Raw genomic sequence first — 27,928 nt, 5'->3', positions numbered from 1 at the left:
TAGCATCACTGTATTTCTTACAAGTATTATCTCTGGACTACTTGCAAAAGAATTAATCTCGGGTATTTATTATAACTGCAAACTCTTGGGCACCACCCAGAATAGGAAGCTCTAGATGTGACCTCAGGAGAATGCACTTTTTACAATAACTCAGCTGACTATAATACACACCATTAAAAAAAAAAAAACTCTTTAGCGAAATACAATATACATATAGAAAACTGTACACTGTACAGCTGTGGATTTTATTAACTCAACACACAGTTGTATAGCCAGCACCCTTTATGCCTACTTCCAGGCACCATCCCCTATTGTGGATTCACTCATACTGTTTTGTAAATGCAAATCATTCATTCTCGGGGCTGTATAGTATTCCACTGTGTGATGCAAACCAAATTGAGAACCAGTGCTTTCCAGAATGAAGTATAAATAGAGCTATCCCTGCATGGATATGCCACAGCGCTCTTCTCCACTTTTATTACAAGGCCGAACTTTGTCAGAGGGCTGGTCTGGAGTGCAGATGGCCCAGAGCGGTGGCTGTTTTTCAATTTTACAGAGGCTCCTTCCAGGGTGGGATGATAACCATGGAGACATGACAAATATCTTTTCCTGACACTGGATTTTCAGCTCTGCCTCATGAGCGCTCATTAGAGTGGACTTCTTTCCCACCTGCTGCATTTGCTAAAATAGCCAGTTTGGAGGCAGTATTAGCATAGTGGTTTTGCTTACCTGGAACCAGACTACCTAGGTCCAAATTGTGATTTTGCTACTTCCTGTGTGCCTTATTGAACTCTTTAGAGCTTCAGTTTCCGTATATGTAAAATAAGGCTTATAAATGTACCTCATGGAGTTGTTAGAGGGAGTAAATGAACATTTGAAAAGCACTTAGAACAGGCATCCGGCACATAGTAAGCAAGCATATGTATGATAGACGAATCGGTATTTCTAAACTCACTGGTGTAACACAGACACTAAAGAATCATATCAGTCTCATGCCAAAGGAAGAAAGGTACTGAGGTGATTCTGAGTGGATTAGCCTAGACTAGTTCCCACTCTACCCCCTTTAAAAAATTATATGTATGGAAGGTTTGTTCATTTGTGATCCCTATTTCTGCCACACGACATTCTCTTTCTCAAATCTAAAAAGGGTTAATTAACATGCCTACACACCTCGCAATCCATTTTTATTAACCTCTGGTAGCCAGAATTAATGGTAATCAAGTCAATCATTAATCCAGGGTTGGAGTGTTTTTAAATAAAGTATTAAACCAAACTCAATTTTGTCCAGGATGATGGGTGAATAATTCTATTACAACTAGAAATACCACAGAATCCAATCTCTGATTCATTTTAGCTTGTTTCCTGAAGCTGACATTTTGTGGATTTGAGATGTTTCATGTATTTCCTGAGTTGCTGTAGCAACCAGGATGCAAGGTCAGCCAGGGGCTCATCTTTCTGCCTCTGTCCCTATCTAGAGCCTTTATGACCCAAATCTGTTCCACAGGCCCACAGCCTTCTTTCCCCATCATTTTACCTTTTCTCCCCTGGACATTCACTCCCCAGTGTCTTTTCAAAATCTTCATGGCTCTCTGCTCACAGGAATCATACATACTTTTTAAAAATTTGAACATTCAAAAATATATGCTGTAGGATATGAAATCTATCCACACACACTACTCCACTCACAAAAATAGATTCCAGATGGATTCAGGTGCTAAATATAAAAACTAAAACTATAAAAATATTGAAAAAAGTATAGACTATATTTATGACCTTGGAGTAAAGAAGGCCTTTTTAAATGAGACCTAAAACATAAGAGCATAAGGAAAAGGATTGATGAATATGACCTCATAAAAATTAAAAACTGTAAGGCAAAAGATATTGAAAAGAAAGTTTAAAAGACAAGCCATAGAATGGGTGAAATATTTGCTCCATATATAGTAAAGGATATCTAGGTTATCTAAGAACACCTACAAATGAGCAGAAAAACAGGAAAAGGGCATGAGGAAATATAATTGGCCAATAATGTAAGAATGAAGTTGTACAGGGAGCTGTGTTTGTTCACTGCTGTCTTCAGCATCTAAAGCAGTGCCTCAATGTTTACATCAAGTAAATGTAAAAACATGAATTCTGATTTTTAATCATGAAAATACAATTTAAAATAGAGATTTCTTCTAATCTATTGGATTGTTAAAAATTTAAAGTGTTGGCTAGGATGTGAGGACATGTACATACTCATGTGGTATTGGGAGTGTAAACAACACAATTTATTGAAGAGCAATTTGTCAATATCTACCAAGAACAAAAATGCATGCCTACCTTGGGAAATTATTGAGCTCATGTGCTTGTTCAAGAGTATCAATCACAACATTTATGGAAATATCTGAAAGTTTTAAATGCCCTAAATACTCATCTATATGAAAATGAATAAACTATGATAAAATCAAACCAGGAAGCAGTTAAAAACAACCCCCAACACACAAAGAGAAACAGGCAAGTTGAATAACAATATGTATGGAGTGATCCACATAAAATAAAACTGTAAATCTATATCCTCATACATACTTTATATAAATGCATTTCTCTATAGGATAGAAAGAAATCATCTGCTAAGGGTCAGTAAGAGGAGTGATAAAGAGAAATATGGGCTGATCTTTTCCTAAGATTACTACATTATTATTAAACACATTTTAAACCTCTTAAAGAGATAGTGGATTTTCCAAAGCAAAAGTAGAAAAACAAAAAAAAACCCCTTATTTTTCTATGTTCATTCAATACAAGCCAATAAAAGCAAAGGATAATTTGTCACTCAGTATCTGAGCACACATATGCTAGACCCCAATGGAATCAGTTATCTGGTATCTGATGGCTTATCCTGAGTCTTTTTTTGCTGAACATACCATAAGCAACTGACCCTTACAGAGACAGACATAGCCTTAATATTAGATCTGGTTTCCCAGTCTGGACTGCACAGTCTCAGAGGAACGTGACCTTCAGAAATTCACTTAATCCAGCGGCCTCAGGTTCCTCTTCTGAAAAAAGGAGGGCCTAGCCTGGATGCTACAACTTGTATGGCCCAGGTCACACACGAGGTGTGCTGGCAGAAATGAGGTCAGCCTACAGGTGCGGTGGGAGCCTGCAGATGTGAGCTCTGCTCTGAATCTGCCAGCTACTTATTTTGTGGCCCTGGTCAAGTTTCTTAACCACTGGCAAATTAATCCATCAAGTTGTCTATTGGTACTTGTCTTACAGAATGTTGTGAAGATTCAACGAGATAAAGCACAAATCCTGCCTCTCTTGTGCCAGACACCAAAGATGCCCTCAGTAAACAGCAGCTTCAAGTGTTTTAAACAAAAAAGCGTGTGTCAGTATCACGCATCCAAGTTGTCAAATAATCAATAATACCACAGCTTTTATTATGTGTTAATCACATTCTGAGGACTTAACTTCTATTAACGTATTTAACCCTCTCAACAACCTATGAAATAAATACTATTGTTTCTACTTACAAAATGGGAAATAGGCACACAGGTTAGGAAACTTGTTCAGGATCACAGTTACTAAATAGCAGAACTTGGATCTGAACCTAGGTAATCTGCACCGTTCAGAGTCTATGTCCTTAACCGCTATTAAACTGTCATATTACTGTTTCAAACATACCTGTGTACTTATGAGTGTGGCTATAAATATGGTATTTTCCCCTATTCTGATAGTTCCTCAATTTCGATACCTGATACCAAGATCTCTTTCTTATCAAGATTTTAAAAATGAAGATTACCTTGCTAAACAGTCAATTAACCTATGTTTAAAATGACTGCCAGATGCTACCTTGTTTTAAAGAGAGCAATATAAAAAGAACGACTATAAGAAAAGGCATTATTAAAAAGGCATCATTACACTTCTCATTGGTCACTTATGACCTCTAAGATCACACTGTGATTTCTAAGATACTTCGGAGCCTAAGATACTTCGGAACTCAAGTGCTTACAGAGTTACTGTCCCATAATGGGCAAAAGTCTAGTCCTGTAGCTATTTCCCTAGAGTTTCTACCTTAATATTAAATGGTTTTCCATGAGACCACATGTACTATTATACCAGCACATAATATGTCCCTTAGAGGAAATATAGCTTGGACTGTTGATGGAGCATGCCTCAGTATTAGGTGGCCTGGGATTCTGTTATTTTACCCAGTGTAAAAGGTTGTTTTGCTTTCTTTCTTTAATTTACTTCTATCTCCATCTCTAGCACACCGGGAAAAGCTTTCCCCTCTAGCAAGTGGGCCCCCAATGGTGAGGAATGACCCAGTTACGAGTCTGACCCGACCGTCTCATTCACAGCATACACAGGATGGTCGGCACAGCTTAACTGTCTCTATGCTGCACCTCCACCTTCTCCTCCCAGCCATTAAGGATGCTGAGGGGACTCTGTTCTACCAGCCGGGCAGCTTGATGTCTTATGCACAATCTTCCCTCAGGGGTCCTACAGACTCAACATCTAAGGTATCTTAGTCTGTGCTCGTTGGAAAACCCAAAGTTCCTGATAGCTAGATTCTGCCCCCTACTCTCTAGTTCCATGTTGTCCATCAACAAAATCTGCATAAATCTGAGTCTTAGTTGTGAGGAGGGTGCTCCTGAGCCCAGGCAAATCAGTAGATGTAGTGAAGTGTTTCTGAGCATTTCAAAATATTTAGAGAGACTGTATCTGCCCAGAACATAGTAAAGATGTGGGTGTGGGAGGGTCAAGAGTGAGATTTTTTACCTAACCGAATACGTAGGTGATCAGCCAAGATACTCTCTTACTTATACAAGCGTCTAGCATTTGGCTTGACACATAGATTTTCAACATTTCCTAACAGAAACTTGTTTTGATCAGTGTCAGAGGGCACTGAACCTTTGTAAAGCATTACTTACACATGTCCCACTAGAATACTACCGTCCAAGGGGCAGGAACTGATACGCCTTGGCACACGCCTCAGACTCTGGCACATTGCCTTGCTTATGGCACATCCTATTCTTGCAAAGGTACCATGGTCAACAAAGTGGATTTCATGTTATGCAACCCTGCTTGTGGAACCTTTATACAATAAAGTCTTGTGTGAAAATCCAATGTAAAAATTAAAGCTGAGCTAGTCTGGTTTAAGGAAGGGGTCCCAAACTATCTTCTGTCTCCTCACTCATGAAGTATCCCCTCGACAAGAGCCTCTAGAGACCATTTGAAAACTGGAAGAACTGGGTCACTGAATCCTGACAGTCCTGGGTTTGAGTTCCCAGCTCTTGCTGCTTTCTAGTTGTCCTGGGCAAGTTGCCTTTTCCCTGAACCTCAGTTTCCCATCTGTAAAACAGGGATAATACAACCCAATTCCTTGATGCCAGGATTTAAAATAACCTGTAAAAGTAGCATGTACATAAAAACCATTCAATAAAGTGTCCATCCTTATTACTAATCGTCACATACCCCCTTTTAATTCCTTTTAAACACATTTTCCCAAGGACAGAGAACAGAATGTCCTATGGAAACATAGTTCCCTTGGGGATTCAAGTACTGCAATTTCAGTGAAGTGTTACGTGAGTCAAAATATTTTCCCTGTTTATCACTGTTCTTTGAACGCTCTGTTTAAAAAAAAAAAAAAACCACGATGACAAAATCCTTCTAAAACTTTGTATTTTCCAGCGAGCACAAACTAAGACACCCTTGATACTAGATACATTAGAAATTGCCATCTAGTGCGTACAAGGCAGTCCCCGTCTCCTCAGCATCCGGGGCTCCAGCTGCTTCCTGCAGCACCATCCCACTACGCCCTTTGGGCTCCAAGTCTCTTTTCCCATTTGGTTTGCCTGGATTTCCTACCCTCTCACCTGTCTGGTAACATTCAAAGCTTTGTTCAAGTATCGGCTCTCCTGATAAGCCTTTCTCAACTTTACCAAGCACCCTGGAGGCCAGGCCTTTGTTGCAGTGGTTTTTCCATGAAGGTGACAGTGTATAAAGCTCCCAAGCCCCAATTCCTTAAGAGAAAGGTCCAGGTTATGTTCTTCATATCCTCCCACACAGGTTCTGATAGACAGCTCAATAAATGTTTGTTGAACAAATATATAAATGACTTTAAAAGTCAAATTTGGGTTAATGACCCAAGTTTATCAGTTACCAAGATATAATTGTGGATCCTCCAGTTTTTCTATCTATAAAATCTATTTGTTCTCAGTTCTAAAATAGGAATGTAAATAACGTATCACAGAGTTTTTATACAGCTTAAATGAGGAAAAATTGTAAAGGGCCTAGCACATAATACCTACTCGACAAACAGCAGTTGCATTTCTTTCACTTTCGCATCCTTGTTGTTCCTAGTCAGTGGCTTCCCTAGAGCATGAGACCTGGATTAAGTTCCCTCTCAGTGCTGCTGTATACTACCTGAATACACAAATGGTTGTATTTCATAACGATATTCCAAAACTATTTTTAAATAGAAAGTTGCAGTTTCCCATCTTGTGCACTAATGGTGGGAATGTAAATTGGTGTAACCAGTATGGAAAACAGTATGGTGGTTTCTCAAAAAAATTAAAACTAGAACTACCATATGATCCAATAATCCTACTTCTGGCTATTTATCCAAAGGAAATGAAATCACTATCTTCAAGAGCTATCTACACTCTCATGTTCACTGCGGCATTATTCACAATAGCCAAGACATAGAAACAAACTAAGTGTCCATAGATCATGAATGGATAAAGAAAGAAAAAAATTTATATATATATATATATATGTATATACATACATATATATATATAGTCAACCACTGAAAAAGAAAGAAAAAAATTTATATATATATATATGTATATACATACATATATATATATATATATATATATATATATATATATATATATATAGTCAACCACTGAAAAAGAAGCAAATCCTGCCATTTGCGACAACATGAATGGACCTTGAGGGCATTATGCTAAGTGAAATAAGTCAGACTGAGAAAGACAAATGCTGCGTGATCTCTTATTTATATATGGAATCTAAAAAGACTGAACCCATAGAAACAGAGAGTAGACTGATGGTTGCCAGGGGCCTGGGTGTGTGTGAAATGGGGAGATGCTGATCAAAGGGTACAGATTTTCAGTTATAAGAAGAATACGTTCTGGGGATCTCATGTAGAGCATGGTGACTGTTGTTAACAACGCTGTATTATATACTTTAAAGTTGTTAAAATAGTAGATCTTAAATGTTCTCACTACCACGACAACAAAATAGTAATTATGTGAGGTGAAGTATGTGTTAACTAATCTTATCATGATCATTTTACAATATATATGTGTATCAAATCATCACATCATACACTTTAACTTACAGTGTTATATGCCAATCATATCTTGATACAGCTGGAAAAATATCTGTCCATTCCTAGATACTCTGGTATTTCTTCGAATTTTAGATTTAATTAACAGTTATCGGCTTCTGCATGTTCAGCATACACAGAATTTGTCTCTGATTTTGCTGACTAAAATATCGTTTCTTTTTGTGTGATTTGTGTTCTGAGAGGCAAAAAACAAAAACAAAATAAAACAAAAAACTATTTTATGTTATACACCACTGAAATGTTTCTAATCAGTTTTGTTGGTAAAAAATAAATTACCTTTAAGGTTTAAGTGAACAATTGGATCCAATTATGGTATTTAAAGTGGAACTCTTCACATTCATAGTTCTCAGGAACTGTTATTACTTTTGCAGACTTAATATTACATTTTATTGGTGCTCTGGTTTACTCACCCTAAAATGTTTGTATTTTCTCACTGTTTTTAATTCCAGGAATGGTTGTCGCACCTTATTTCTTAAAGGAAATCTTTATTGTAATGCAAAATGAATTTTAAAATTATCATAAATTTTATAGAAAATTTTATAGAAAACTATAGAAAACAAATCTGTTGTTTTCCAATCAGTCATGAATATCTAGGGTAATTATGACTACCCTTGGATAAAGCAAGAAGTCTTTAACAGTGGTACAAGGTCTTCCACGATCTGCTCACCTTGCCACCTCTATCCCTTTTACTCTCCCCTCTCCAGACACACTAAATTTCTTTGTTCCTCAAGGTCAGTAAGCGTCTTCACCACCTGGCGTTTGAATACACTATTTATTGCCTTGCTTGTCCCTTTCTTTCATCTGGCTACCCCGCTGATGTCTATTTATCCCTCAGGTCTCAGCCTCCATATACACTCACAGAGCTAATCACATCTGTATTTATTGGATGTCTCTTCCCTCGGGCCCACCCCTCAGATTGTCAGGGGAGGAACCATGTCTTTTACCTCTATATACGTATGCCAGCACACGCCACAACTATATTAAGCATTCAATAAATGTTCGCTAAATAAATTGAATTAATTCATCTAGATACAAATAGAATTTAACTATCCTTTGAGACGTTTCACTATACTTTCTGGCTCTGTTTTCACTCACTGCAGCATTCAGTATGGTTAATCAATACCTCAGTGAGGAAAGAGCTAACATGGCCAGTCTGTTCTACTCACTTCTTATCTCTGGGAACACCTGCAGTCACAGTAATGACCCTTGACCAACTGACCACTAAATTTCTGAAATGTTCACTAATTAGCAATGTTTTTTCGTATTCCAAAGTCAGTAGGTCAGGATGTACCAAGCCAAAAGCATTGTTTAAAGTAACAATGAAGATTCATAATGTGCACTGGTCTGTACCCTGGCTGGTCACACAGCGATGTGACCAGCTCCCCTGAGTGGAGGTACGGTTCACAGGCGGAGAGGAACACGCATCTATCTGTAGGGTCCTCACCGAGGAAGGAAAAGAAACCCTACACTGACCTCTCTTGCCTTTATTTATATATATGTGTATATATATATATATATATATATATATATATATATCATTATCTTGCTATTCCTGCACTGCATCCTTTGCTTAATAACTCTTAGCTGTGATTATGACTTTGAGTCATGAATCCTTCTAGCAATTCGCTAGTGGGTGGTCCTGGGGTCCCAAAACAGCCTCCTTCTTGAACTGCTGCCTTTCCTCAGCATCTATGACACCACTTTTTAATCTCCTTTGCTAGCTTCTATCTTTACCGGATTATAAATGGTATAGTGTCCTACAGTTTTATTCTGGCCTTTTTTTATCTCTACTCTCTTGTTAGATTATTTCATTAGTCCCATGGGTTTCAATACCATCTGTATGTTGATGACTCTCAAGTTTATTTCCATAGCCAAACCTCTCTTCTGAACTCTACACACATACCCAGCTGTCTACTGGACATACCCACTAAGGACTTTGAACTTATTTAAAAAATTATCTATATCAGAGCTCTTGATTTTACCTCACTCAGTTGACCAAGCATAAAACCTAAAGGTCATCCTGAGTTTTTTATTATTTCCTGATTTCTGCCTACCCCTCTCGCAATCTATTAGCAAGTGGTATTGATTTTACTTCCAAAACAAATCTCTAACCCTTTCACTTTTCTCCAATTCTAATCAAAATCACCATCATCAACATTTGCCTGATTGTAACTGGATATCCGCCCTGCTTCTATACTTGCCCCTTTCTAAGTAGTTCTATATTCGGCAGCCATAGTTATCTTTCTTCAAACCTACATCAGATTACACCATTCTGCTTCAAACCCTTGAATTCTATTCTCGGAACAGAATTCAAACTCTCCATGTTTGAACTGGCTTGTCAGGCTCTCTATGAACTGTCCCCTGCATGCCTCTCCAACTTTATCCAAGACTACTCTCCACTTGCTCACGGTGCTTCAGATTTGCTGGTCTCATTTCTATTCTTAGAACAAGGCAGAGCCCTTTCCATCTTCAGGCCTTTGCACTCACCACCGGCTTCTACACTTTGAATCAGTGAATGTTGTAGTCTGAAAACATGCTTTGTAGGTATATTTAGAAGTACATGTTCTTAAAACTCAAAAGATGACCAAGCCCAGGAAAATGCTAAGGTAAGAATGTTGTATTTCCCAGTTTATCTTCCCAGTTTATCTTAAATAGAGAGGAACTTACCCAACAAATGATAAACCTGCTAGGTTTATCTCTAGGTTATCTTTAGGTCAGTAAGATTATTCACCTGAGCCCCTAAAAGAGAGAACAATAAAATGTGTTCCCCAGTTGAACAAACGTTATCTGAAATTTAACTCCATGTGTACCTGGTATTAAGGGGTAAATAAATCTAACTAAAAATGAGAAAACTCCTGTGAAATTGCCACATTAAAACGTGTTCTCCGTATGTCCCAAGTGTCTACACTTTCACAAGAGTGAATACCCCCCTTAAAAACCATTTTAATGGTTGGTCTTGACTGAATTACCAACGATTGGCAAGGGAATGAATATTTAACAGGAACTAAAAATTAAAGTTAAGGTACCTTCAATAGTCTGTCTATCTGTGTATTTCCAAAAACTGTGCCTTTCTGAACCACTCACTATAAGAATAATTAAACATGTCGAATGCTTGCATCTTAAATCTGTACAACATTCCTGAGCATGGAGGGGGAAAAAACACTCAAAATTGAGGGTGCTCAAATCTGTGCTCAACTTTTTTGGGGGGGGTGAGTGTTAGCTTCATCACATGATCTGTTCTCGTTTTACGATCTCTTAATAAACACTTGGATTATTCTTGTACTGTTCAAATAAAACTAAGAATATTTACTTAAATTCTTCTTAGTGGAGATATGTGTGTATATTCTATATTAATCCTCTCTGAATACAGGTTTGGTTAGAATTTTGGGGGAGTGTGGCTAAATGAAGGGGAGAACATAGCCACTTTGGGCTTGGCAGTGAGTAGTTCCATTATGCCCTTTACTGCCTGAAAAATAACTACCCTGCTGCCTCTTCCTCCGCTTATCTGGAGTCACGGCATAATGCAGTTGTCCAACTCTACCTCTCTAGGTTATTATATTACCTACCACAAAACAGTTTTAGCAAAAAAAGGTTACAGTGCAACAACTTAATTTTCTTGAGAAACTGAAGTACTTAATACCTACAGTATGTGTAACTATATAAAATTATATAAAGTCACATATTCTATATGTAACTGTCTAAATGTATATTTAAAATCACATATCCTCTATACTTACACGATAACATACTATATACACTATACTACCTAAAAGTGTATTTACATTCATGTTTCATTTATTACGCATGGAAAAACTCTTCAGCTCTGATCCTTCGATTGCCTGTCACATAGAAGCAGCACATATTCGAGCCTGGTCCCCGTTCTCCTAGTGCACTGTAGCTAGAGCTACTGGAAGACGCTTAGGAAGAGAAGCAAAAAGAGATTCTAGCTCTGCTCGGGGGACTAGCAAAAGGCTTCCAGGACGAGGTACCATTTTGAACTATGCCTCAGTTAACTGAATGAAATGTCCAAGTGGCCTACAACATTCATAACTGCTCTAAAAATGTGACATTGCTAAATTTCACCTGCCATATTGATAACGTACCCATACGCTTAGAAAGGAGTCTTATGCATGCATCTGGGTAACCATCAGTTCGCGTGACTTCAGTCGTGCTCCCTAAGTGTGGTTCTAATTTCTTCAGAGAGAGTCCTATCAGAAAAATTTAAAAACTGGGAAAGCAACTAATTGAAAGCTCTTTAAACAAACAGAAGAGTTAGTTGGCTTCTTCTACTGAATTCTGTGATAGGGTAAACCCTCCAAATATGTAAGCACTATTGTTAATACCTTTATACCCCACCAGGAAGGCCGTTATCTTTGGCTCTGGGTAAATTTATGATAAGTCTGTGGAGCCAATTTGAGGGCAACTTGTTTGAAGTTGAGGCACTTTCCCTCGATGCAGTGAAGGCTAAGCTAAGCCCTCCCCGTTGAGCTTGACAAAGTTATGTATGTGAAAGTTCACAGAACAGATTAGTTGTACTTTAATTTAAACATCTGATATGCACAGATGAGAAACATTTTTAATGTGCAACTCATGTCTGTTTTATTTTAACACAAACTCAAATTAGGACTTCCTAACCTCTCAGCAAACAATTATATTGTATTACATTGAATTGCTAAGGAGTTAGGAAGGATATCAATGATTTTAAGTCACTACATAGGAAGATTTGATTTAATTCCCTTCCTCTAACCCAAATGCATGTTGGTATTTGATATATTTTTTAAAAATTTTACTTTAAGATTCTTTTTATACTTTGCATTCTTAGAGGAGACATTCTAACATACAAACTGAAAGAAAGAAACAGAACTAAGGGTAGATACCTCTCAACTCTATATACTGCTGTCACCACAGTGTTACCTCCAGACACACATGTTCACTGACTAAGAACAAAAACCAAACACCTTTTAAATGTTGCTGCCTAAATTTGAAGTGAGTCCTTATCAGCTCTCTGTAATTTTAGACTAACAGTGCCTAATTCTATCAGTCTATAACTCTTTTCATGTCCAATATTTTGCAACTCTGCCTTTACCATGCTGGCATTAAATTCATAGAAAATATAACATTCATATCCATAATTTCAAAAAGAGCACCTTAATATTCAAAGTGTATATAGGAGAGAAATAAAAGGAAAGCAACTTATAATAAAATACGGCATCGGTATATAAAAACTTGGGCATGATCCAAGAGGTGACATCATGAAACAGTCAGATGCTTAGATCTTTATAGCTGTCCCTCTAAATCCATGGGTAATTGGTTGCTGGACCCCTGTGGATACCAAAATTTGAGGATGCTCACGTCCTCGTCTACAACAATGTAACTTTTTAAAAAATATTTTTGATCTGTGGTTGGTTGAATGTGGAAACCACAGATAAAGAAGGCAGATTGTAGCTGAGTCATAGCAAATGTATCTATTACAAATGCAGACTAATTCAGCTGTATAGTCACTAGTGTCAGGATTTTATGAATGTGGAATATCTCTCAGTCAAGTTCAGAGAAAAACAAAATGAAATTTTCCCTCAATTTATCTACAGTTGCATTCCTAAAAAGTTCGATATATATTAAAACTGTGGGAAAAAGTATTTTTTGTTTGTATGAAAAACAGAGCTCAGCTCATTGTAAGCTGGTCTTTAACCTATGAAGGGCATTGGAAAATATGGGGGACAAGTTTCACTATGCATGAACGTTCTGTACATCACTAAGAAGATCAGGAGGATGCATCAGAAGGCCCCTCCCACCCCAAAGATGTTTAAATTATGGCCTACAGCTCCCTCATTTTCTAAAATTCCCTCTAGGGGGGGCTACTTCTCTTAATGAGAACCACTGTTCTCAACTCAGGAGATGGCAGTTTGGTGGATGGGTGTCTTATAAGTGTGCAAGCCAGGATCCCAGCCTTCTTTTGTCTCATAATCAAAGAGTTTGGGCACATAGAAAAAAATTTTTTTTAAGTCTACACCAAAAAATAGAATTCAAACTGCTTTAGATGAAACTGTGAATACAGAAATGAAGGAATTCTACAGATCACTCAGCACGTAAAAAACATTTAATATAGGCCTTTCTTGGATGATAGAGAATGCTTGTCAGCTTTTTCAGAATCACAGGGGTTAGGGGCAAGATGTGGAGGAGGAGAGGGTAGGTGACAAAAACGGAGAAAAAGGGTAACCGGAGAAACTTTTCCCTACAGCAAAGAGGTTTAAGGGTTTATTCACTATTTGGCTGCTTCAAATTACTCCTGTGTCGTTTTCAAACTATAGACAATTCATTCCATCTCAGTTCTTCACAGGTAAATTGGGGGATAATAATGGTATTTCATATCATTGTTAGAGTGATTAAATGAAACATATGTAAAGTGCCAAGCAAATAATAAAATCCACTTGATGTTGGCTGTCATTTTTTTAAAGTGTCAAATGTCACTAACCCCTAGAGTATTTGTTTAGATGTATTTGAGATTTGGAATAAAATTTAGTACTAGATTTAAGAAGCAGAGTACAAATCTGTGTTACTTTTAGGATATTCTGTTTCAGTTTTCTCTTTTAAAATACGCTACAAGCATAGGGGAAACTAAATCATTTTCTTATTAGAAAAAAAGGCAGTGTCTTTAGAAAAACTCTGAATGATTATAAAACAAGGCTGATATCCAGAAGATGTTTCAGAAGAAAACTTTGCATTTCAAGTTAAAGGGGAAAGAATTGCTAAACCAATATAACTTTAAATCACAAACAAGTATTATTCCTATATTCCGAGATTTTAGTGATTTTCTTGATAGTTAGTCCTCAATAAGTCCCCTTCTTTTACATCACAAAGAGCATTTTATACAGGATCTCAAGCAAACTGGCTTTATGACCACACTTGAGAAATGAACAGTGTGACAGAAAACTAAATGTGTGGCAAAATTTAACACACAATGTTCCCCCTCGCCCCAAGGGCAGATCGCCAGCCAAAAAGCCAAAATCTACCCAAGGACAGTAGACAATAAGAGAGCTATGTATGTGGACACAGTACATGCATCTTTGGGGCAGGAATCTAAGCCAATTCTAGGGAGATTCCTGATTAGAAATTGTATAAAGATTCCTGGCAAAGGAATTAAATAAATGTCTGCTGAATGAATACATGAAGGTGAGAGTCCTTGGGGAAAAAGCATGAGAAATAAATTCTCTCTTATACTTTAAAAACAATGATGAAAAATTGATAATACAATAATCCTTTATCATCATTATCTCAACATAAGATCTATCCTTTTAGCAAAATTTTAAGTATATAATACAGTATTATTATCTATGATTTACAGTGATCTCTAGTGTAAAAGTGGAAAATTCTCCAGTAAGCTACTCACAAAGACAAGACAGAGAGTGATATCTTCAAGCATCAGCTCGCCCCGCCCCCCTCCCACAAAAAAGCAAACAACATCACTGCCAGGATGCAGATAGCAGAACTGTCAACCAGGCTCTGTTTGCTATAAGATTTAAGAGTCCCCCAGAAACAACATTTTGCACCAGACAATAACAGCCAACTTCTGCTTCTATTATCTGCTTAATGTATAACTAGGGTGTAGTTCTAGGAGATGTCCTGTGCAAAGATATACTAATGGCTAACTTCTGCTTCTGTGAACCTGCTTGCTTGTTTGATGTGGTTTTAGGCTTTATAAGCTACCTCTTCCGGAAGCTCGGGGCTGATCTCCTCTAACCCTGCGTGGTAGAGAGTCAGTCGCCAGCCGGCTAATAAAGGCTCACAATTCATCTCAATTGGCTCCATGGGTCTTAGACTTAAACGCGCCACAACATTTGGAGATCTCAGCGAGATTTCCCCAGTGCAGGGAGATCTCCTAAGACTTCTAAGACTCGCGACCCTGGCCACCTTGGGCGAGGACCTGTCCTGTCCAGGGGACAGCTGCTGAGAGATGTTCCTCAGCCCCGGATGCTAGGCGGACTCTCCCAGGAAGGCAGGTGGACAAAAGGTTCAATTCTGTAACAATTGGGCATGAGCCATCTGGAGCAGCTTCACCGGTGAGTCAGACTGCACTACAGGTATCCAGGTTTCTGGGTATCTGTTTGGTTGGTTGGTTGGTTGGGCCCTGGGAACTAGTGGAAGGCTGGACATGGCATAACTTCCCTAGACTGGTCAGGACTGAGATGTCAGATCCTGACGCTGGTTAGTTGGTTTTGTCCTGTTTGCGTTGGCGCTTGTCTCGTGTTGGTCTGTCATCTCTGTGTCTTTGGTGTCTGTTTTTTGAATTTGTAGTCTCTCTATGAATGTTATATGTCTTTATGTCTTTATCCTTCTTCTTATCCTCATAGGCCTATTAATCCTTCTTTTCTCCTTCGACTTAGCTGCCGCTGCCCCACTGGGTTGGTCCCCAGGACAGCGCATGGCTCTTGCTCTAACTTTTTAAATTTTTACAGGTATCATATTTTCTTTCTCTGCCGTTCTGACTGCCATGGGTCAAACTTCTTCCAGACCCACTCCTCTGCAGGGTCTCCTCAATAATTTCAAAGACTTCAGGCGGCGGGCCCATGGTTATGGGTCCCGCGTCACCCCCTTCAATCTCCAGAGGTTCTGTCAGTTAGATTGGCCCACATTTGGAACAGGATGGCTATCAGGGGTCACTCGACCTGCAAATAGCCTTTCAGGAGAGGAATATTATCTACAGAAATCACAGGCTTCTTTTAAAACAGTACGGAAAGGTTTAAATGGGAATTTGTGGGCAGTGGGGATGCACTGAAGATTTTGATGGCAGTGACTTCCATTTGATGTGTTCTTTCGGTGTCCCTAACAGTGCACTAGGTGCTTTGCGTTGCTGCGGTATTTAACTTTTGACAATGTTCTTTCATTCAGTGGTTCAGCACCTGTCATGTGCCTGATGCATAGTGGTAGGGTGCTGGCTGTTTTTCTATTCTTGTTTTGCAGATGAAGAAACTGAGGTACAGGAAGTTTAAATAATTTACCCAGTGATGGAAGTGAGTTTGTTTTTGATATTAAAAATACAAGAGTTGAAGAAGCTAATAGGGGCCTGTTAGGCTAATCCTTCTTTATATTTTGGATTAGAGCAGGGAAGAGCAGTAGGGTAACGGTTGTGTAGGTGGGGGTTGGAAGTGGGGATGTCGTTGAGGGATGGTGGAGAGATGGATGTGCATTTGTGTTGGAGGTTTGAGTCTGGAGAGTGACCGAACATGAATTTTATTAGAAGGTTCTGTCTGTGGGGCAGAATTCTAGATGGTAGAGTCTCCAAACTGGTTCTTCGGTTTGGGTTGGAGTTCATTTTTATGGAAAGGTGGATATGTAGAAGAGCTCTGCTTTGGTTGGTTTGGAGAGAGATAAGCACTTATAGATAAATGAAGTCTTCCTAAAATTGTCAGAAAAATAGAAACTAATCCAAATGTTTTGTTTTATTTTATCAAGTCTACATGATCTAGATAATCTTTGGGAATAAGGATAGTTTAATATTGTGAGTTAGGTAAAAAAGGTATGTCTTTAAGTTGTCAGACACACAATTTTATTCTACCTGTGTTTATTAGTCAAATAAGTTTATGCTATTCCTACTAGTTGTTTAAGATTATGAAATTATAAATTCAACCTAAAAGCTTATAAATGAGTCTCGATGTTAAAAAATAGTTTCCAAAATCTTTTTAGCAAAATACATAGTTAAGTTTATGACAGATATTCGTTGACTCTCTGGAGCATTTCCAAATAAGAAAAATATACTGAAACATAAATTTATCTACTTTTGGACTCATTACAGAATGTGTTAGTAAACATATTCTTTTACCAGATTTTTATAATTTTTGAAAAATTGTACTATGAAAAGAATATATGCCTTTAAAAATTATAAAATTGATATATTCATAAATTTGCTAACCTATTGAATGCTGATATATAAAACATAGTTTACGATTGCCTACTTCATTGTTTTCTCTAATTAAGGCTACTAAGAATTATGAATTTTAGCATAAGTAAATGAATTACTAAGAATAATACAAGTGAAGGAAAAATTCTGTATGCAAAGTATGCAAGGAAAAAAATGTGTTTTGAGATATGAAGGATGTGTTTATTTAAGAATAATGAGAGTAATTTTATCCTAGAATAGTTTCAGGATATTTAAAGTTCATTTAAGGCACAAAAGAAAAAAATAAAGGACAGAAACATAGGTGAATATATGAAGTTGTAAGGAAAAGAGAAAGAGAAAATCTTGTTTTATATAGTCAAGTTGGCTAAAGTTAAATATATTTATCATAAGGTTTTAAAATGAACTTTAATATCAATAGTGTATTGACACAAAAACTAGAGTTTGGATTATTGATCTGTTCCTAATAAGAGATTGTAAAAGATTTGTCTTTACCTGTCAGCAATACACATAAGAAACAAAGATTCTATATCCTATCAAAATACTTTATTGTGCTTTATAGTCTTTATTATGTCTTTATTATGTGCTTTATAGTCTGTATTATGTCTTTGATTATTTAAAAAACTAAGTCTTCTTAACATTAAGAGTGATAAGGTTTTTATATAGTCATATTTACCTTTGAAATTTTTATTATCACTTTGGTTAAATAGATAACTAAATATTGTTTCATAGTGACCTATGATCCTATTTAATCAGGTGATCAAACCTTGTGACATTATGACAAATTTCCCAACATAAAATTTAAGTGGGATCTTTTGTTTTATTTCAAAATAACTTTGAGACTTCCCAGAGGGCACCTGGAAAATTTCGAAGGTTTTGTTTTGTCACTTTATAAAAGAGAAAAGTTAAGCTAATTCGGTCTATTTAATATATTAAATTATATAAGAAGCATTGTCAAATAATAAATGATGCTTAACCTTAAGTTACACTTTTATAAATGCATGTTACTAATAAAAGTGTTTCAGAAATTGTATAAAGTGCCTAGAAATTTGTCAATATCTTTGCTATACATATGTCCTTATATAATAGTATCAGTCGTAATTTCAGTTATTATAAATTGTTGTCATGAATATCAAGAATAGACCTGACTATTTAGAAACAAAGGGCTTATAGAGAAGCAAAGGGCATGACAATAAAACTATTACAATAATTAGATAGCTATGATTTGAGTGAATACGTGGTCTTGATATTAAAATTAAAATTTCTGTATAACTAGAAACATCAAAACTCTTCTTTCTCAGAGAAACCACAGGGACTAATCTCTCCTTTAGAGACGATTTTCTTTACCTATCGGCCCACCTGGGATGACTGTCAACAGCTTCTCCAGGTCCTTTTTGCCTCAAAGAAATGAGAATGGATTGTCCAAGAGGCTGCCAAGACTGTGCATGACCCAAATGGGCAGCCCACTACAGACCCAGGTCATATTCAACATGTCCTCCCAAATATCCATCCGCCTTAGGACCCCAACACCGAACAAAGTAAAGAGGCTCTTGATCGGTATCGCCAGCTTCTGCTCCAGGGCTTCCAGTCTGCTGCCAGAAAGCCTACTAACCTTTCTAAGGTAAGCGAATTCATCCACGCCAAGGATGAATTGCTGGCAGCATTTCTAGAACAACTCTTAGAGTCTTACCAGTTATATACCCCTATTGACCTGGAGGACCCAAATAATAAAACCTTGCTTTTTTTGTCAGTCAGTCGGTCCCAGATATTAAGAAAAAAATAACAAAGGATAGGAAGGTTTAAAGACAAGAATTTGACTGAGCTAGTTGAGGTAGCCCTGTGCATTTTCAACAACCAGGATAAAGTTAATATCACCCAGACTCTAGGACCATGGTAGAGACCTGTTGCATACCTCTCCAAAAGACTAGACTATGTTGCAGCAGGGTGGTTTGGCTTCTTGCAGGCCATTGTGGCCGCAGCCATCCTCACCAAAAAAAAAAAAAAAAAAAAAAAGCACTATAAGTGACTTTAGGACAGACTGTCCAGATTATAGACCCCCGTGTGGTGGAAACCATGCTCCACAGCCCCCCTGATCGTTGGATTTCCAATGCACGAATCACTCAGTACCAGGTGCTTCTCCTTAACCCCCACAAGTACAATTCTTGAAAACTTTTGCTCTTAACCCAGCCACCCTTTTGCCTAATGATGACCCTCAACAACCATTACATGATTGTCTCGAGCTCTGGGAAAGCATCACCAGCCTTAGACCAGACCTGACTGACGTCCCGTGGCCACGACCGGATGCCACACTATACACCAATGGGAACAGCCCCGTCTCAAAGAGAGTCAGGTATGCTGGGTTGGCAGTAGTTACCGGAGGAACTGTCATCTGGGCTCAGGCCCTGAGCCAGAGAACATCAGCTCAGCGAGCCAAACTCATCGCTGTGACCCAAACGCTCCGATGGGGTAAGGAGAAGACAGCCAACATCTACACAGATAGCAGGTATGCCTTTGCTACTGCACATATTCATGGGACCCTATGTAAAGGGAAAAGATTACTCACCTCAAGGGGGAAAGAAATTAAGAACAGAGAGGAGATCCTATCTCTCCTTGAGGCCATCTGGCTGCCTAAGAAATCAGCTATCATACACTGCCCAGGTCACCAGAAAACTGAGTCTGAGATAGCCTGGGGTAACTCCTTTGCCGACCCGACCGCGAAGGAAGCTGCCCGAAAACCAGTGGGGCCAATTGACATTCTGCCAACCCTACCGCCCAGGGTGCTAGCAGACACCCCCACCTACACTCCAGGAGAAGTTAAACTAAGCAACAAGCTGAGAGGAAAAGAGGAATCTGCTGGAAAAGAGGAATCTCCCAGATGGCGGCATCGTAGCACCTGAGGCCTTGAACCGTGCGAGACCTCATAACCCAGGTTCACCAGAGCACTCACTTAAGAGAGACCAAGTTGATTGAACTGTTGAAAACAGACTATTACATTCCAGGGCTGCAACGAATGGCCAAGCAGTTATCGACCCAGTGCCACATCTGCACATAAGTGAATCCAGGGCCCTCCAAGGGAGTACAGCAAGGGACAAGACTTCGTGGACAGGCACCGGGGGAACATTAGAAGTTAGATTTCACTGGGGTCAGCCAGGTACCTTCGGATTCAAGTACTTGCTTGTGTTCATTGACACCTCTTCAGTATGGACTGAAGCCTTCCCCACCAAGCAGGAGACAACTCAGGTAGTAGCAGAGGAATTAGTCTCAGAAATAGTGCCTCTATTTGGCCTGCCCATAACACTGGGGTCCAACAATGACCCGGTGGTCATCGCCCAGACCAGTCCATCTTTAGCCAGGGTTCTAGAAATTAATTAAAAGTTACATTTCATTTACAGGCCTCAGAGCTCAAAACAGGTAGAGAGGATAAATAAGACCCTGAAAGAAACTTTAACCAAGTTCAAATTAGAAACTGGCGAAAACTGGGTAAGCCTCCTTCCGTCTCCTCTGTTAAGGGCACAATGTACCCCCTACTGTAAAGAGATCACACCTTATGAAATCGTGTTTAGAAAACCTCCTCCACTTCCCCCCAAACTAGGAAAAATGAATTCATAGAAATCCTAACTTCTCCCTTTGTAAGTCCTTACAGGCTTTCCACCTAGTGCGGTGAAAACCTCACCAGTTAGTTAGTCTCGGCAACCAGAGTCCCAACTCAGTCTCTCACCCAGCCACAACCTGCCTCGCCTGAGCCTCACCGAGAAAGACCCTTCTCGGTTTTAAATGTCTTTTTAAATGTAAATATTTAGATAAAGTTTTTGTTTGTTTTGATAGTCATTTACTGCATCAACCGTAATTTCAGAATTTACCTTTTCAGCAGCTTAGTTTCAAAATCTATAAAATGAACTAAGAATCTTGTGTATTAATTCATACATGTAAGACTAATGTGTTCATAAAGCATAGATCTTGCTTTAAGTGTATAGCTTTAGGTAAAACTTGCTGTTCTTATGCTAACCATTCAGGCATTATTAGAGGCTTTAGTCAGACAATGGCTCAGCAACAGAGAAGAACAACGCCAGAGAACAGGATCTTAGTATAAGTGTGTTTAACTGGTCCCCGTGATCGACTATTCTGCTTTCCTCCATTGCAGGAACCCTAATATTAGCATTTCTAGGGTCATTATTTGGACCTTGTATAATTAATTGGTTAACTACATATGTAAAAAAAAAAAAAGAAAGAAAGGGGTGCAGGCAGTGAAACTCATGGTTCTCAAAGCCCACTGCCCACTGCTCCAGGTTGACGATTCAATGATTTGAATTCCCTTTGAAAACCAGTACAGAATATAAAAGTGGAAAATTCTCCACTAAGCTAGTCACAAAGACAAGACAGAGAGTGATATCTTCAAGCGCCAGCTCCCAAGGAAAAAAAAAGCAAACAACATCACTGCCAGGATGCAGATAACAGAACTGTCTACCAGGCCCTGTTTGCTATAAGATTTAAGAGTCCCCCAGAAACAACATTTTTGCACCAGACAATAACAGCCAACTTCTGCTTCTATTATCTGTTTAATGCATAACTAGGGTGTAGTTCTAGGAGATGTCCTGTGCAAAGATATACTAATGGCTAACTTCTGCTTCTGTAAATCTGCTTGCTTGTTTGATGTGGTTTTAGGCTTTATAAGCTACCTCCTCTGAAAGCTTGGGGCTGACTCTCTAGTGGGGAGTCAGTCGCTGGCCGGCTAATAAAGGCTCATAATTAATCTCAATTGGCTCCGTGGGTCTTAGATTTAAATGCGCCACAACACTAGAACGTATCCATCTTGTATAATCGGAACTTTGTACCCTTTGACAAATCCTATAGTAATCTTTCAAACCACTAATTCCAGTACTGATTCGCAACTAGTATAAGATTTAGAAGAGCTATTTTTTTCTTAGCATGCATATCTCGTGAAATTATAAATCAATACAGTCTTTTTGGAAGGCAATTTGGTTACATGTATCAAATATTTAAAACTGCCTAAGACCTAGTAATTTGCTTTTTGGAAACGTATCCCTAATAGCAGCTCTTATGTAGCACTCGCTATGTGCCAGGAATTATTGTAACAACCTAGGGTCACAGCGGGACAAAGTAGAGAATCTAGAATTTGAACTTGGGCACTGTAATTCCAGAGTATGTGCTCTGACAACTTTTCTTGTCTCAGTTATGAAGATGTTCACTATGGCATTGTTTATAACAGGAAAATTTTAGACACAAACTAAATGTCCATCAGTGGAGTGTGAGTTAAGTAAATAATAGTACATCCATTGATAGGGCATAAAAAATCAAGTTTTAGAACTAACATGTTTGCATGGACAAACAAGATATTTGGCTTAGTGGAGAGGTGGTGGAGGCACAAAATAGTGCACATAGTGATTCCAATCTACTAAATGTTTCCTTTGGATGGTGAGGTTTTAATTTTCTTCTTGGTGCTTTGCTCTATCTTCTAAATTTTCTGAATGAACTTAAATTCCTTTTGTACTCAGGAAAAAAAAATACTAATAACAAATTCCTCTCTAGATTAGCATAGCCCTCAAAATATACTACAAGTCATACATACCAATTTAAGCTGCTGCTTTATAGAAAAAAAGATGTGCTTGAGAAATAGTGAATCTAAGTTTGAATCCTTTTAACACTTATCAGTGTGTGATCTTCAGCAAGTTAATTAACTTCCCTGTGCCTCATTTCACCTGTTCTATAAATGATGATAATGCCCACTTTGAGATGAGACTGAAATAATGTGTTAAAACACCTAATACATGGAAAATATTTGATAAGAGATGTTTATTATCTGCCCCTTGCCATTTGCAACCTTCTTCATTCAGATAAAAATTAGACTTAGCAGAAGGCAAGACAAGATTCTTAAAACACAGATGGTAGGATATCTCATTTTAAGTGGTCCTAGAACTAATTTTTTGGGATGTGAAGAGCTAAGCTAGGGAAATCCACAACAAATACATTTATATTTTCAGGCTACCTGATAGCAGGGAACATCTTTGCTTGTTTCCCATAGCTTTTGCTCAGCAAATATTCAAGCCATTAAACAAACATATAAATCACTTAATATGTACCAACCACCTTGCTATACAAAGAGCTAAGAGTAAAAAAAAAGAAGAAAGAAAAAAGAAAAAGGGGTGCTTCTTTAATTGAATGGAGAAATGAATGAATGAATGAATGAATGAATGAACACATGAACACTGCACTTTTACTGATTTTTCTCATTTGTCAGGTTTTTTTTTTTGAGTTGCTTTTCATTTCACATAGATTTTCTTTACTATGTCATCACATAGTGGGGTTCCCTTGAAAAGACTCAACTGAAGTAAGGTCAGTCTACTATGTCTGAGTACACATTTGCTCAATTTTTGTGCAGGTTTCTAACACTTCAAAATAAAAAACTGAAAATCACCAAATATAATAGAAGGTGATTATCATAACATGTATTGATGGTTTTATAGCATCACTGTTTACAACAAAGATCAGTAACTATAGATTTGCCCTAGAGTGGTAAAAGACTAAGAAAATTCAGATAATCAAGAGGATAAAATACTACATAGCAGCCAATTCATATCTGTAGACTTTGTCAACATATGGAAATATGTAGTGAAATAATGTGAGTTGGGGAAAAAAGCAGAATAGAATCCATGATTACAACAATGAAAATGTGATGTGCATTTACAAAAATTAAAAATGCATTTGGCAAGATAGGAATATTACTTTCTTCCTTAGTGGATAGGTTGCCCATGTTCTTAACAAAAAAAGAAAGAAAGAAAGAGAGAGAGAGAGAGAGAGAGAGAGAGAGAGAGAGAGAGAGAGAGAGAGAGAGAGAGAGAGAGAGAAAGAAAGAAAGAAAGAAAGAAAGAAAGAAAGAAAGAAAGAAAGAAAGAAAGAAAGAAAGAAAGAAAGAAAGAAAGAAAAGAACATGTATGATAAGTCCAGTTTGCTAAGCAAAGTTATCTTCCACTAGAGTGCAGGTTGACTGGGGAAAATTGCCTACTTAGTGAAAAGAGTGCCAACAAAGGGGCACTATCTTTTGATGCTCATGCTAATATGCAGATAGATACTCCAGCAAGTGACTCCCAGCTACCAGTGTGCAGTTTAACCTACCACTTGGAACTGAATAGCAGATTTGGGATTTTTCTTAATATGAATAATTATTCAGAACAACTTAATGCAAACATTTGACTATTAATGTCAGATTTTATTTTTACACAATAATTCCTCAGTCCTGTATCACAGAAGTAATACAAGGGGGGGAGGGGGGAAGCCTGCTGACCTTCACTATTTCTGCAGTCTGATATTATGCAGGATAGATCATAAGAGCTGGTTCACATTAAGAGTCCTCAGCTTTCTTTCACAAGTACTATGTGATTAAAAAAATAAAAACTTACCAAATCGTTTAAGTACTTAAAATTAACAACATCCTCATCATCTTGTGGTTTAAATGATGACTGAACAATAACTCAAGCTAGTTGTGTTCTACATTTCCTTTATTAACATAATTAGCATTCTTGGATCTTTTAAAATTGCTCTTATCTAGCCTTAGGGGGAAATGATTTCAAAAGGTTGGATACATATGCTGATTCAAGATATAATTTCTCACACATCCAACCTCTTTAAGTTTGGATTATAGAGCAACATAGAGTAAAACTGGCACCAGTTCTTTGGCAATGTTGTTTAAAAACAAAGGTACCATTATATACATATACACTTATGCATTGCACATAAGTAAATTTATGTAATACTTCTTAATATAAAAACCCTGACCTTAATTTTTTGGGAAAGAATACAAATATGGTAATTAAGAGACTCCCTACTGGCTGAAAAGCTCAGAGCTAAAATCCAGGTAGGGTTTGAACTCACCTTATAAACAGTTGAGATCCAAACTGTATGAGCTTGACAAAACTAGATTTAAGCAGTAAGTTTTCTGGTAACTTCTTTGTGGGTACCAATAAAAGAAGATTAAGAAATACTATATGATAAAATTATTTGCTTTGCCTCCAAATGTCTGAGCCTTGAGGTAGTGATCTGAGTGCCAATCTGATTTAAAAACTCACCATCTGGGTTATCGTAGGCAAAATAATTTCTCTATGATTCAAATTCTCCATCTATAAAAGTGAGATCTACTTAATATAACATAGTTATATGTTTAGACTTAATATAGTTTCTAAATTACAATAAAACAATTAAATAATAAATGTGAAAATGCCAAAAGTATTATCAATCACTGTTAACATACATTATCCAGTAATTGTCTTATTCAAATAAATAATTTTAAAAACATCCTTTAACATTATCTGAGCCACTTTTTTTGCATAATTTTAAACATTTGGGCTAATTATACACAACTCAAATCTTACCAACAGAACTGTACTATTTAAAAGAAACTAGAAAAGTGATGGTTTTGCCCTAACTTTAAACCATAGGTCTAATTATACATGACATAGCAATTTCACCAACAAACTGCACTATTTTAATTTTTAAAAGACCTGAAGAAATGATACTAACAGTCTGAATCATATTTAAAGAGGTCAACAAAAAGGGAAACCTGAGATGGATAAACGAACTTCCTTGGCAAAAGTTTATTTAGAAAAGGAACTAAAATACACATCCCGGGCAACCAATGTCTGCAAGATCCAAACACACAAACACACACACACACGCACACACACACACCCGCCATTATTAACTCATAGGACTTCAATGACAGCGGAGACGCTTAGTAAAACATCAGGTCTTCCTGCTCCTACTCCCCTAACAAAACAACACAACACACATGAGCAGAAAACAACCAACAAGCAAGACACTGGTGGGTCCTTTTGGAGCCCCTCTGAGTAGCTTCCCGAAGCTAAGGCATATTCAATGAATGAAAGCGAGGACTAGGAGTTTTGAAAAGTGCAGGAGACGGACCCTACCTTTTACAGATTTCCCAATACTGTGTAAGTGAGTGATAGAAGTGTAGTTTTGGGCAACACTCTTCAAAAACGCTTCCATGTCTTCCTGGTGGTGGTAGCTGAAATCCAGCGCAGCTACCAAAGGCAGCAGCAGCCCTAGCCAGAGGCAGGCGAAGTCCATGTTCTAAAGATGAATAAAAATGATAATAAAGCTGAGAACAGAGAAGGGCGGGGGGCAGGAGGGGGGCTGGTGTGGACCGTATTGGCTCCGGCACAACACTCAGGTGTCAAGTCTCTTGACACTACCGCTCTCTACTTAAGGAGGTAAAAGTTGGAATCAGCACCTTCGGGAGTTAGTCAAACCGGAACACGGGAAACCTCGGGTGCCCTCCATCCCGCCGCCCGCCCCTCTCTCCCGCCGCTAGTCTCCACCACCCGCCGCCGCCGATCGGCGGCAGCTGCCCGCCTGCCTCGCTGCCCTGCTGTCCCGCTGTCCCGCTGCCCCACTGCCCCGGCCGCGCGCGCGCCCGCAACCTCACCCCGGCACAGGCGCGCACCTCCAGCCGCCCGCGGCCGCCGGGCGGGCCAGTCATTATAGGCCGGCCAGGGGGCGGGCGCACACAGGCCTTGCCCCATAGCCTGACTGACGTCCCGCCAGCCCACTCAGACGCCGCACGGTCCCTGTTAGGCGGGGCCGAGACGCGCGGCCCCACCACCTCTGCGGCCGGCGCACCTGGACGACCCGGCGCTCGCGCCGCACGGGGTTCCAGAGGCACATCTGGCTGTATGGCCCGTCTCAGCCACTGCTGGCTTGGAAGTGCGTCCTCATCTCTGCTATGGCTCCGGCTGCTGATGAGGTCCGGGCCGCTCCGCCGAGGGGCATGCGGGCGTTTAGGTGTCTCCAGATGCTGCAAGTTTGGAAATGTTAAAAACTCCGCGGGCTTTTCGTACCGGGCGGGCGGGCGGGCGCGCCCACCGCTCACCTGGAGCTCAGAGGTGCGCCGCGAGCTCTGGACGCTCGTAGACTCTCACGAGTTCTTACAGGTCTCTTGCGGCGGGAGTCGCCCGTGTTGCGCTCGCAGCCGCGCCAGACTCCCCATCCCTGCTCTGCAGTCGCGTGGGATTTAAGAAAGAAGAACGCACGTGTGTAAAAGTTTTAAATGCCATCAAGTGTGGAGTCCAGAAAAATTTCCGAGAAATACATATGGTGTATGAGATTTAACTTTAAATTTAAAACTGGAAATCCCATGGAAGAAAGCAGAATCACTATTTGCAAATCTAATACCTCCCCCCTCCACCATTATTCCTTAGGTCAATTTCGGTTCTCTCTTCCTAAAGTGCTGCTTTCTGGAAGGATGGAGTGGTCTGTCTTTACACCAGGGAGAACAAGGACTTCACCAAAACTTGAGAGTTTGTGGTGCTGGCAGAGACTGCACACATTTGTCACACATTACCTGTCAAGGTAAATGACTCGTTTGAAAACCATGGATTTGCAATAACATTCCTTTTCATTGGATAAAAACAGTGGTGTCAGAGACCCACTCCAGACAAATTGAACAGAATTTTTCTCAATGAGGCTCAGGAAAGATATTTTTTAAAAGAACCTTAAGTGAGTCCAATGTACTTTTAAGAATTTGCCTGCCCTTTTTGTGTCACAGAGTTCATTCTTCTATACAGACTCACCTACCTGTGAAGGTAACTGTCTGGATCTGAGCCCCACAACAAAACACTGTAACTGGGGAGCTTAAACAATGGACATTT

General features: G+C 38.8%; 1 protein-coding gene across 2 annotated transcripts in view; it reads right to left on the bottom strand.

The window, feature by feature from the left end:
• The window catches only part of CPM (carboxypeptidase M), a 65,282-nt gene extending 38,541 nt beyond the window's left edge, over positions 1–26,741 (bottom strand). Inside the window, exons 1-2 of one of the 2 annotated variants that reach the window (XM_016148464.2) lie at positions 26,707–26,741; positions 26,189–26,351 (exon numbers count right to left, since the gene is read on the bottom strand). In XM_016148464.2, coding sequence (XP_016003950.2) covers positions 26,189–26,348 — 160 coding nt within the window. In that variant the 5' untranslated portion in view covers positions 26,349–26,351; positions 26,707–26,741. Of the gene's footprint in view, positions 1–26,188; positions 26,352–26,511; positions 26,542–26,706 lie in introns of those variants that run through there. The other variant, XM_036237981.1, reaches the window with a different exon arrangement.
• Positions 26,742–27,928: the final 1,187 nt, after the last annotated feature.

This window comes from Rousettus aegyptiacus, unplaced genomic scaffold (genome assembly GCF_014176215.1).
Source record: "Rousettus aegyptiacus isolate mRouAeg1 unplaced genomic scaffold, mRouAeg1.p scaffold_m13_p_2, whole genome shotgun sequence".
In the NCBI taxonomy this organism is placed as follows: domain Eukaryota; kingdom Metazoa; phylum Chordata; class Mammalia; order Chiroptera; family Pteropodidae; genus Rousettus; species Rousettus aegyptiacus.
Note: the sequence above shows the minus strand (reverse complement) of the source record. Positions and strands in the feature narration are given on the sequence as shown.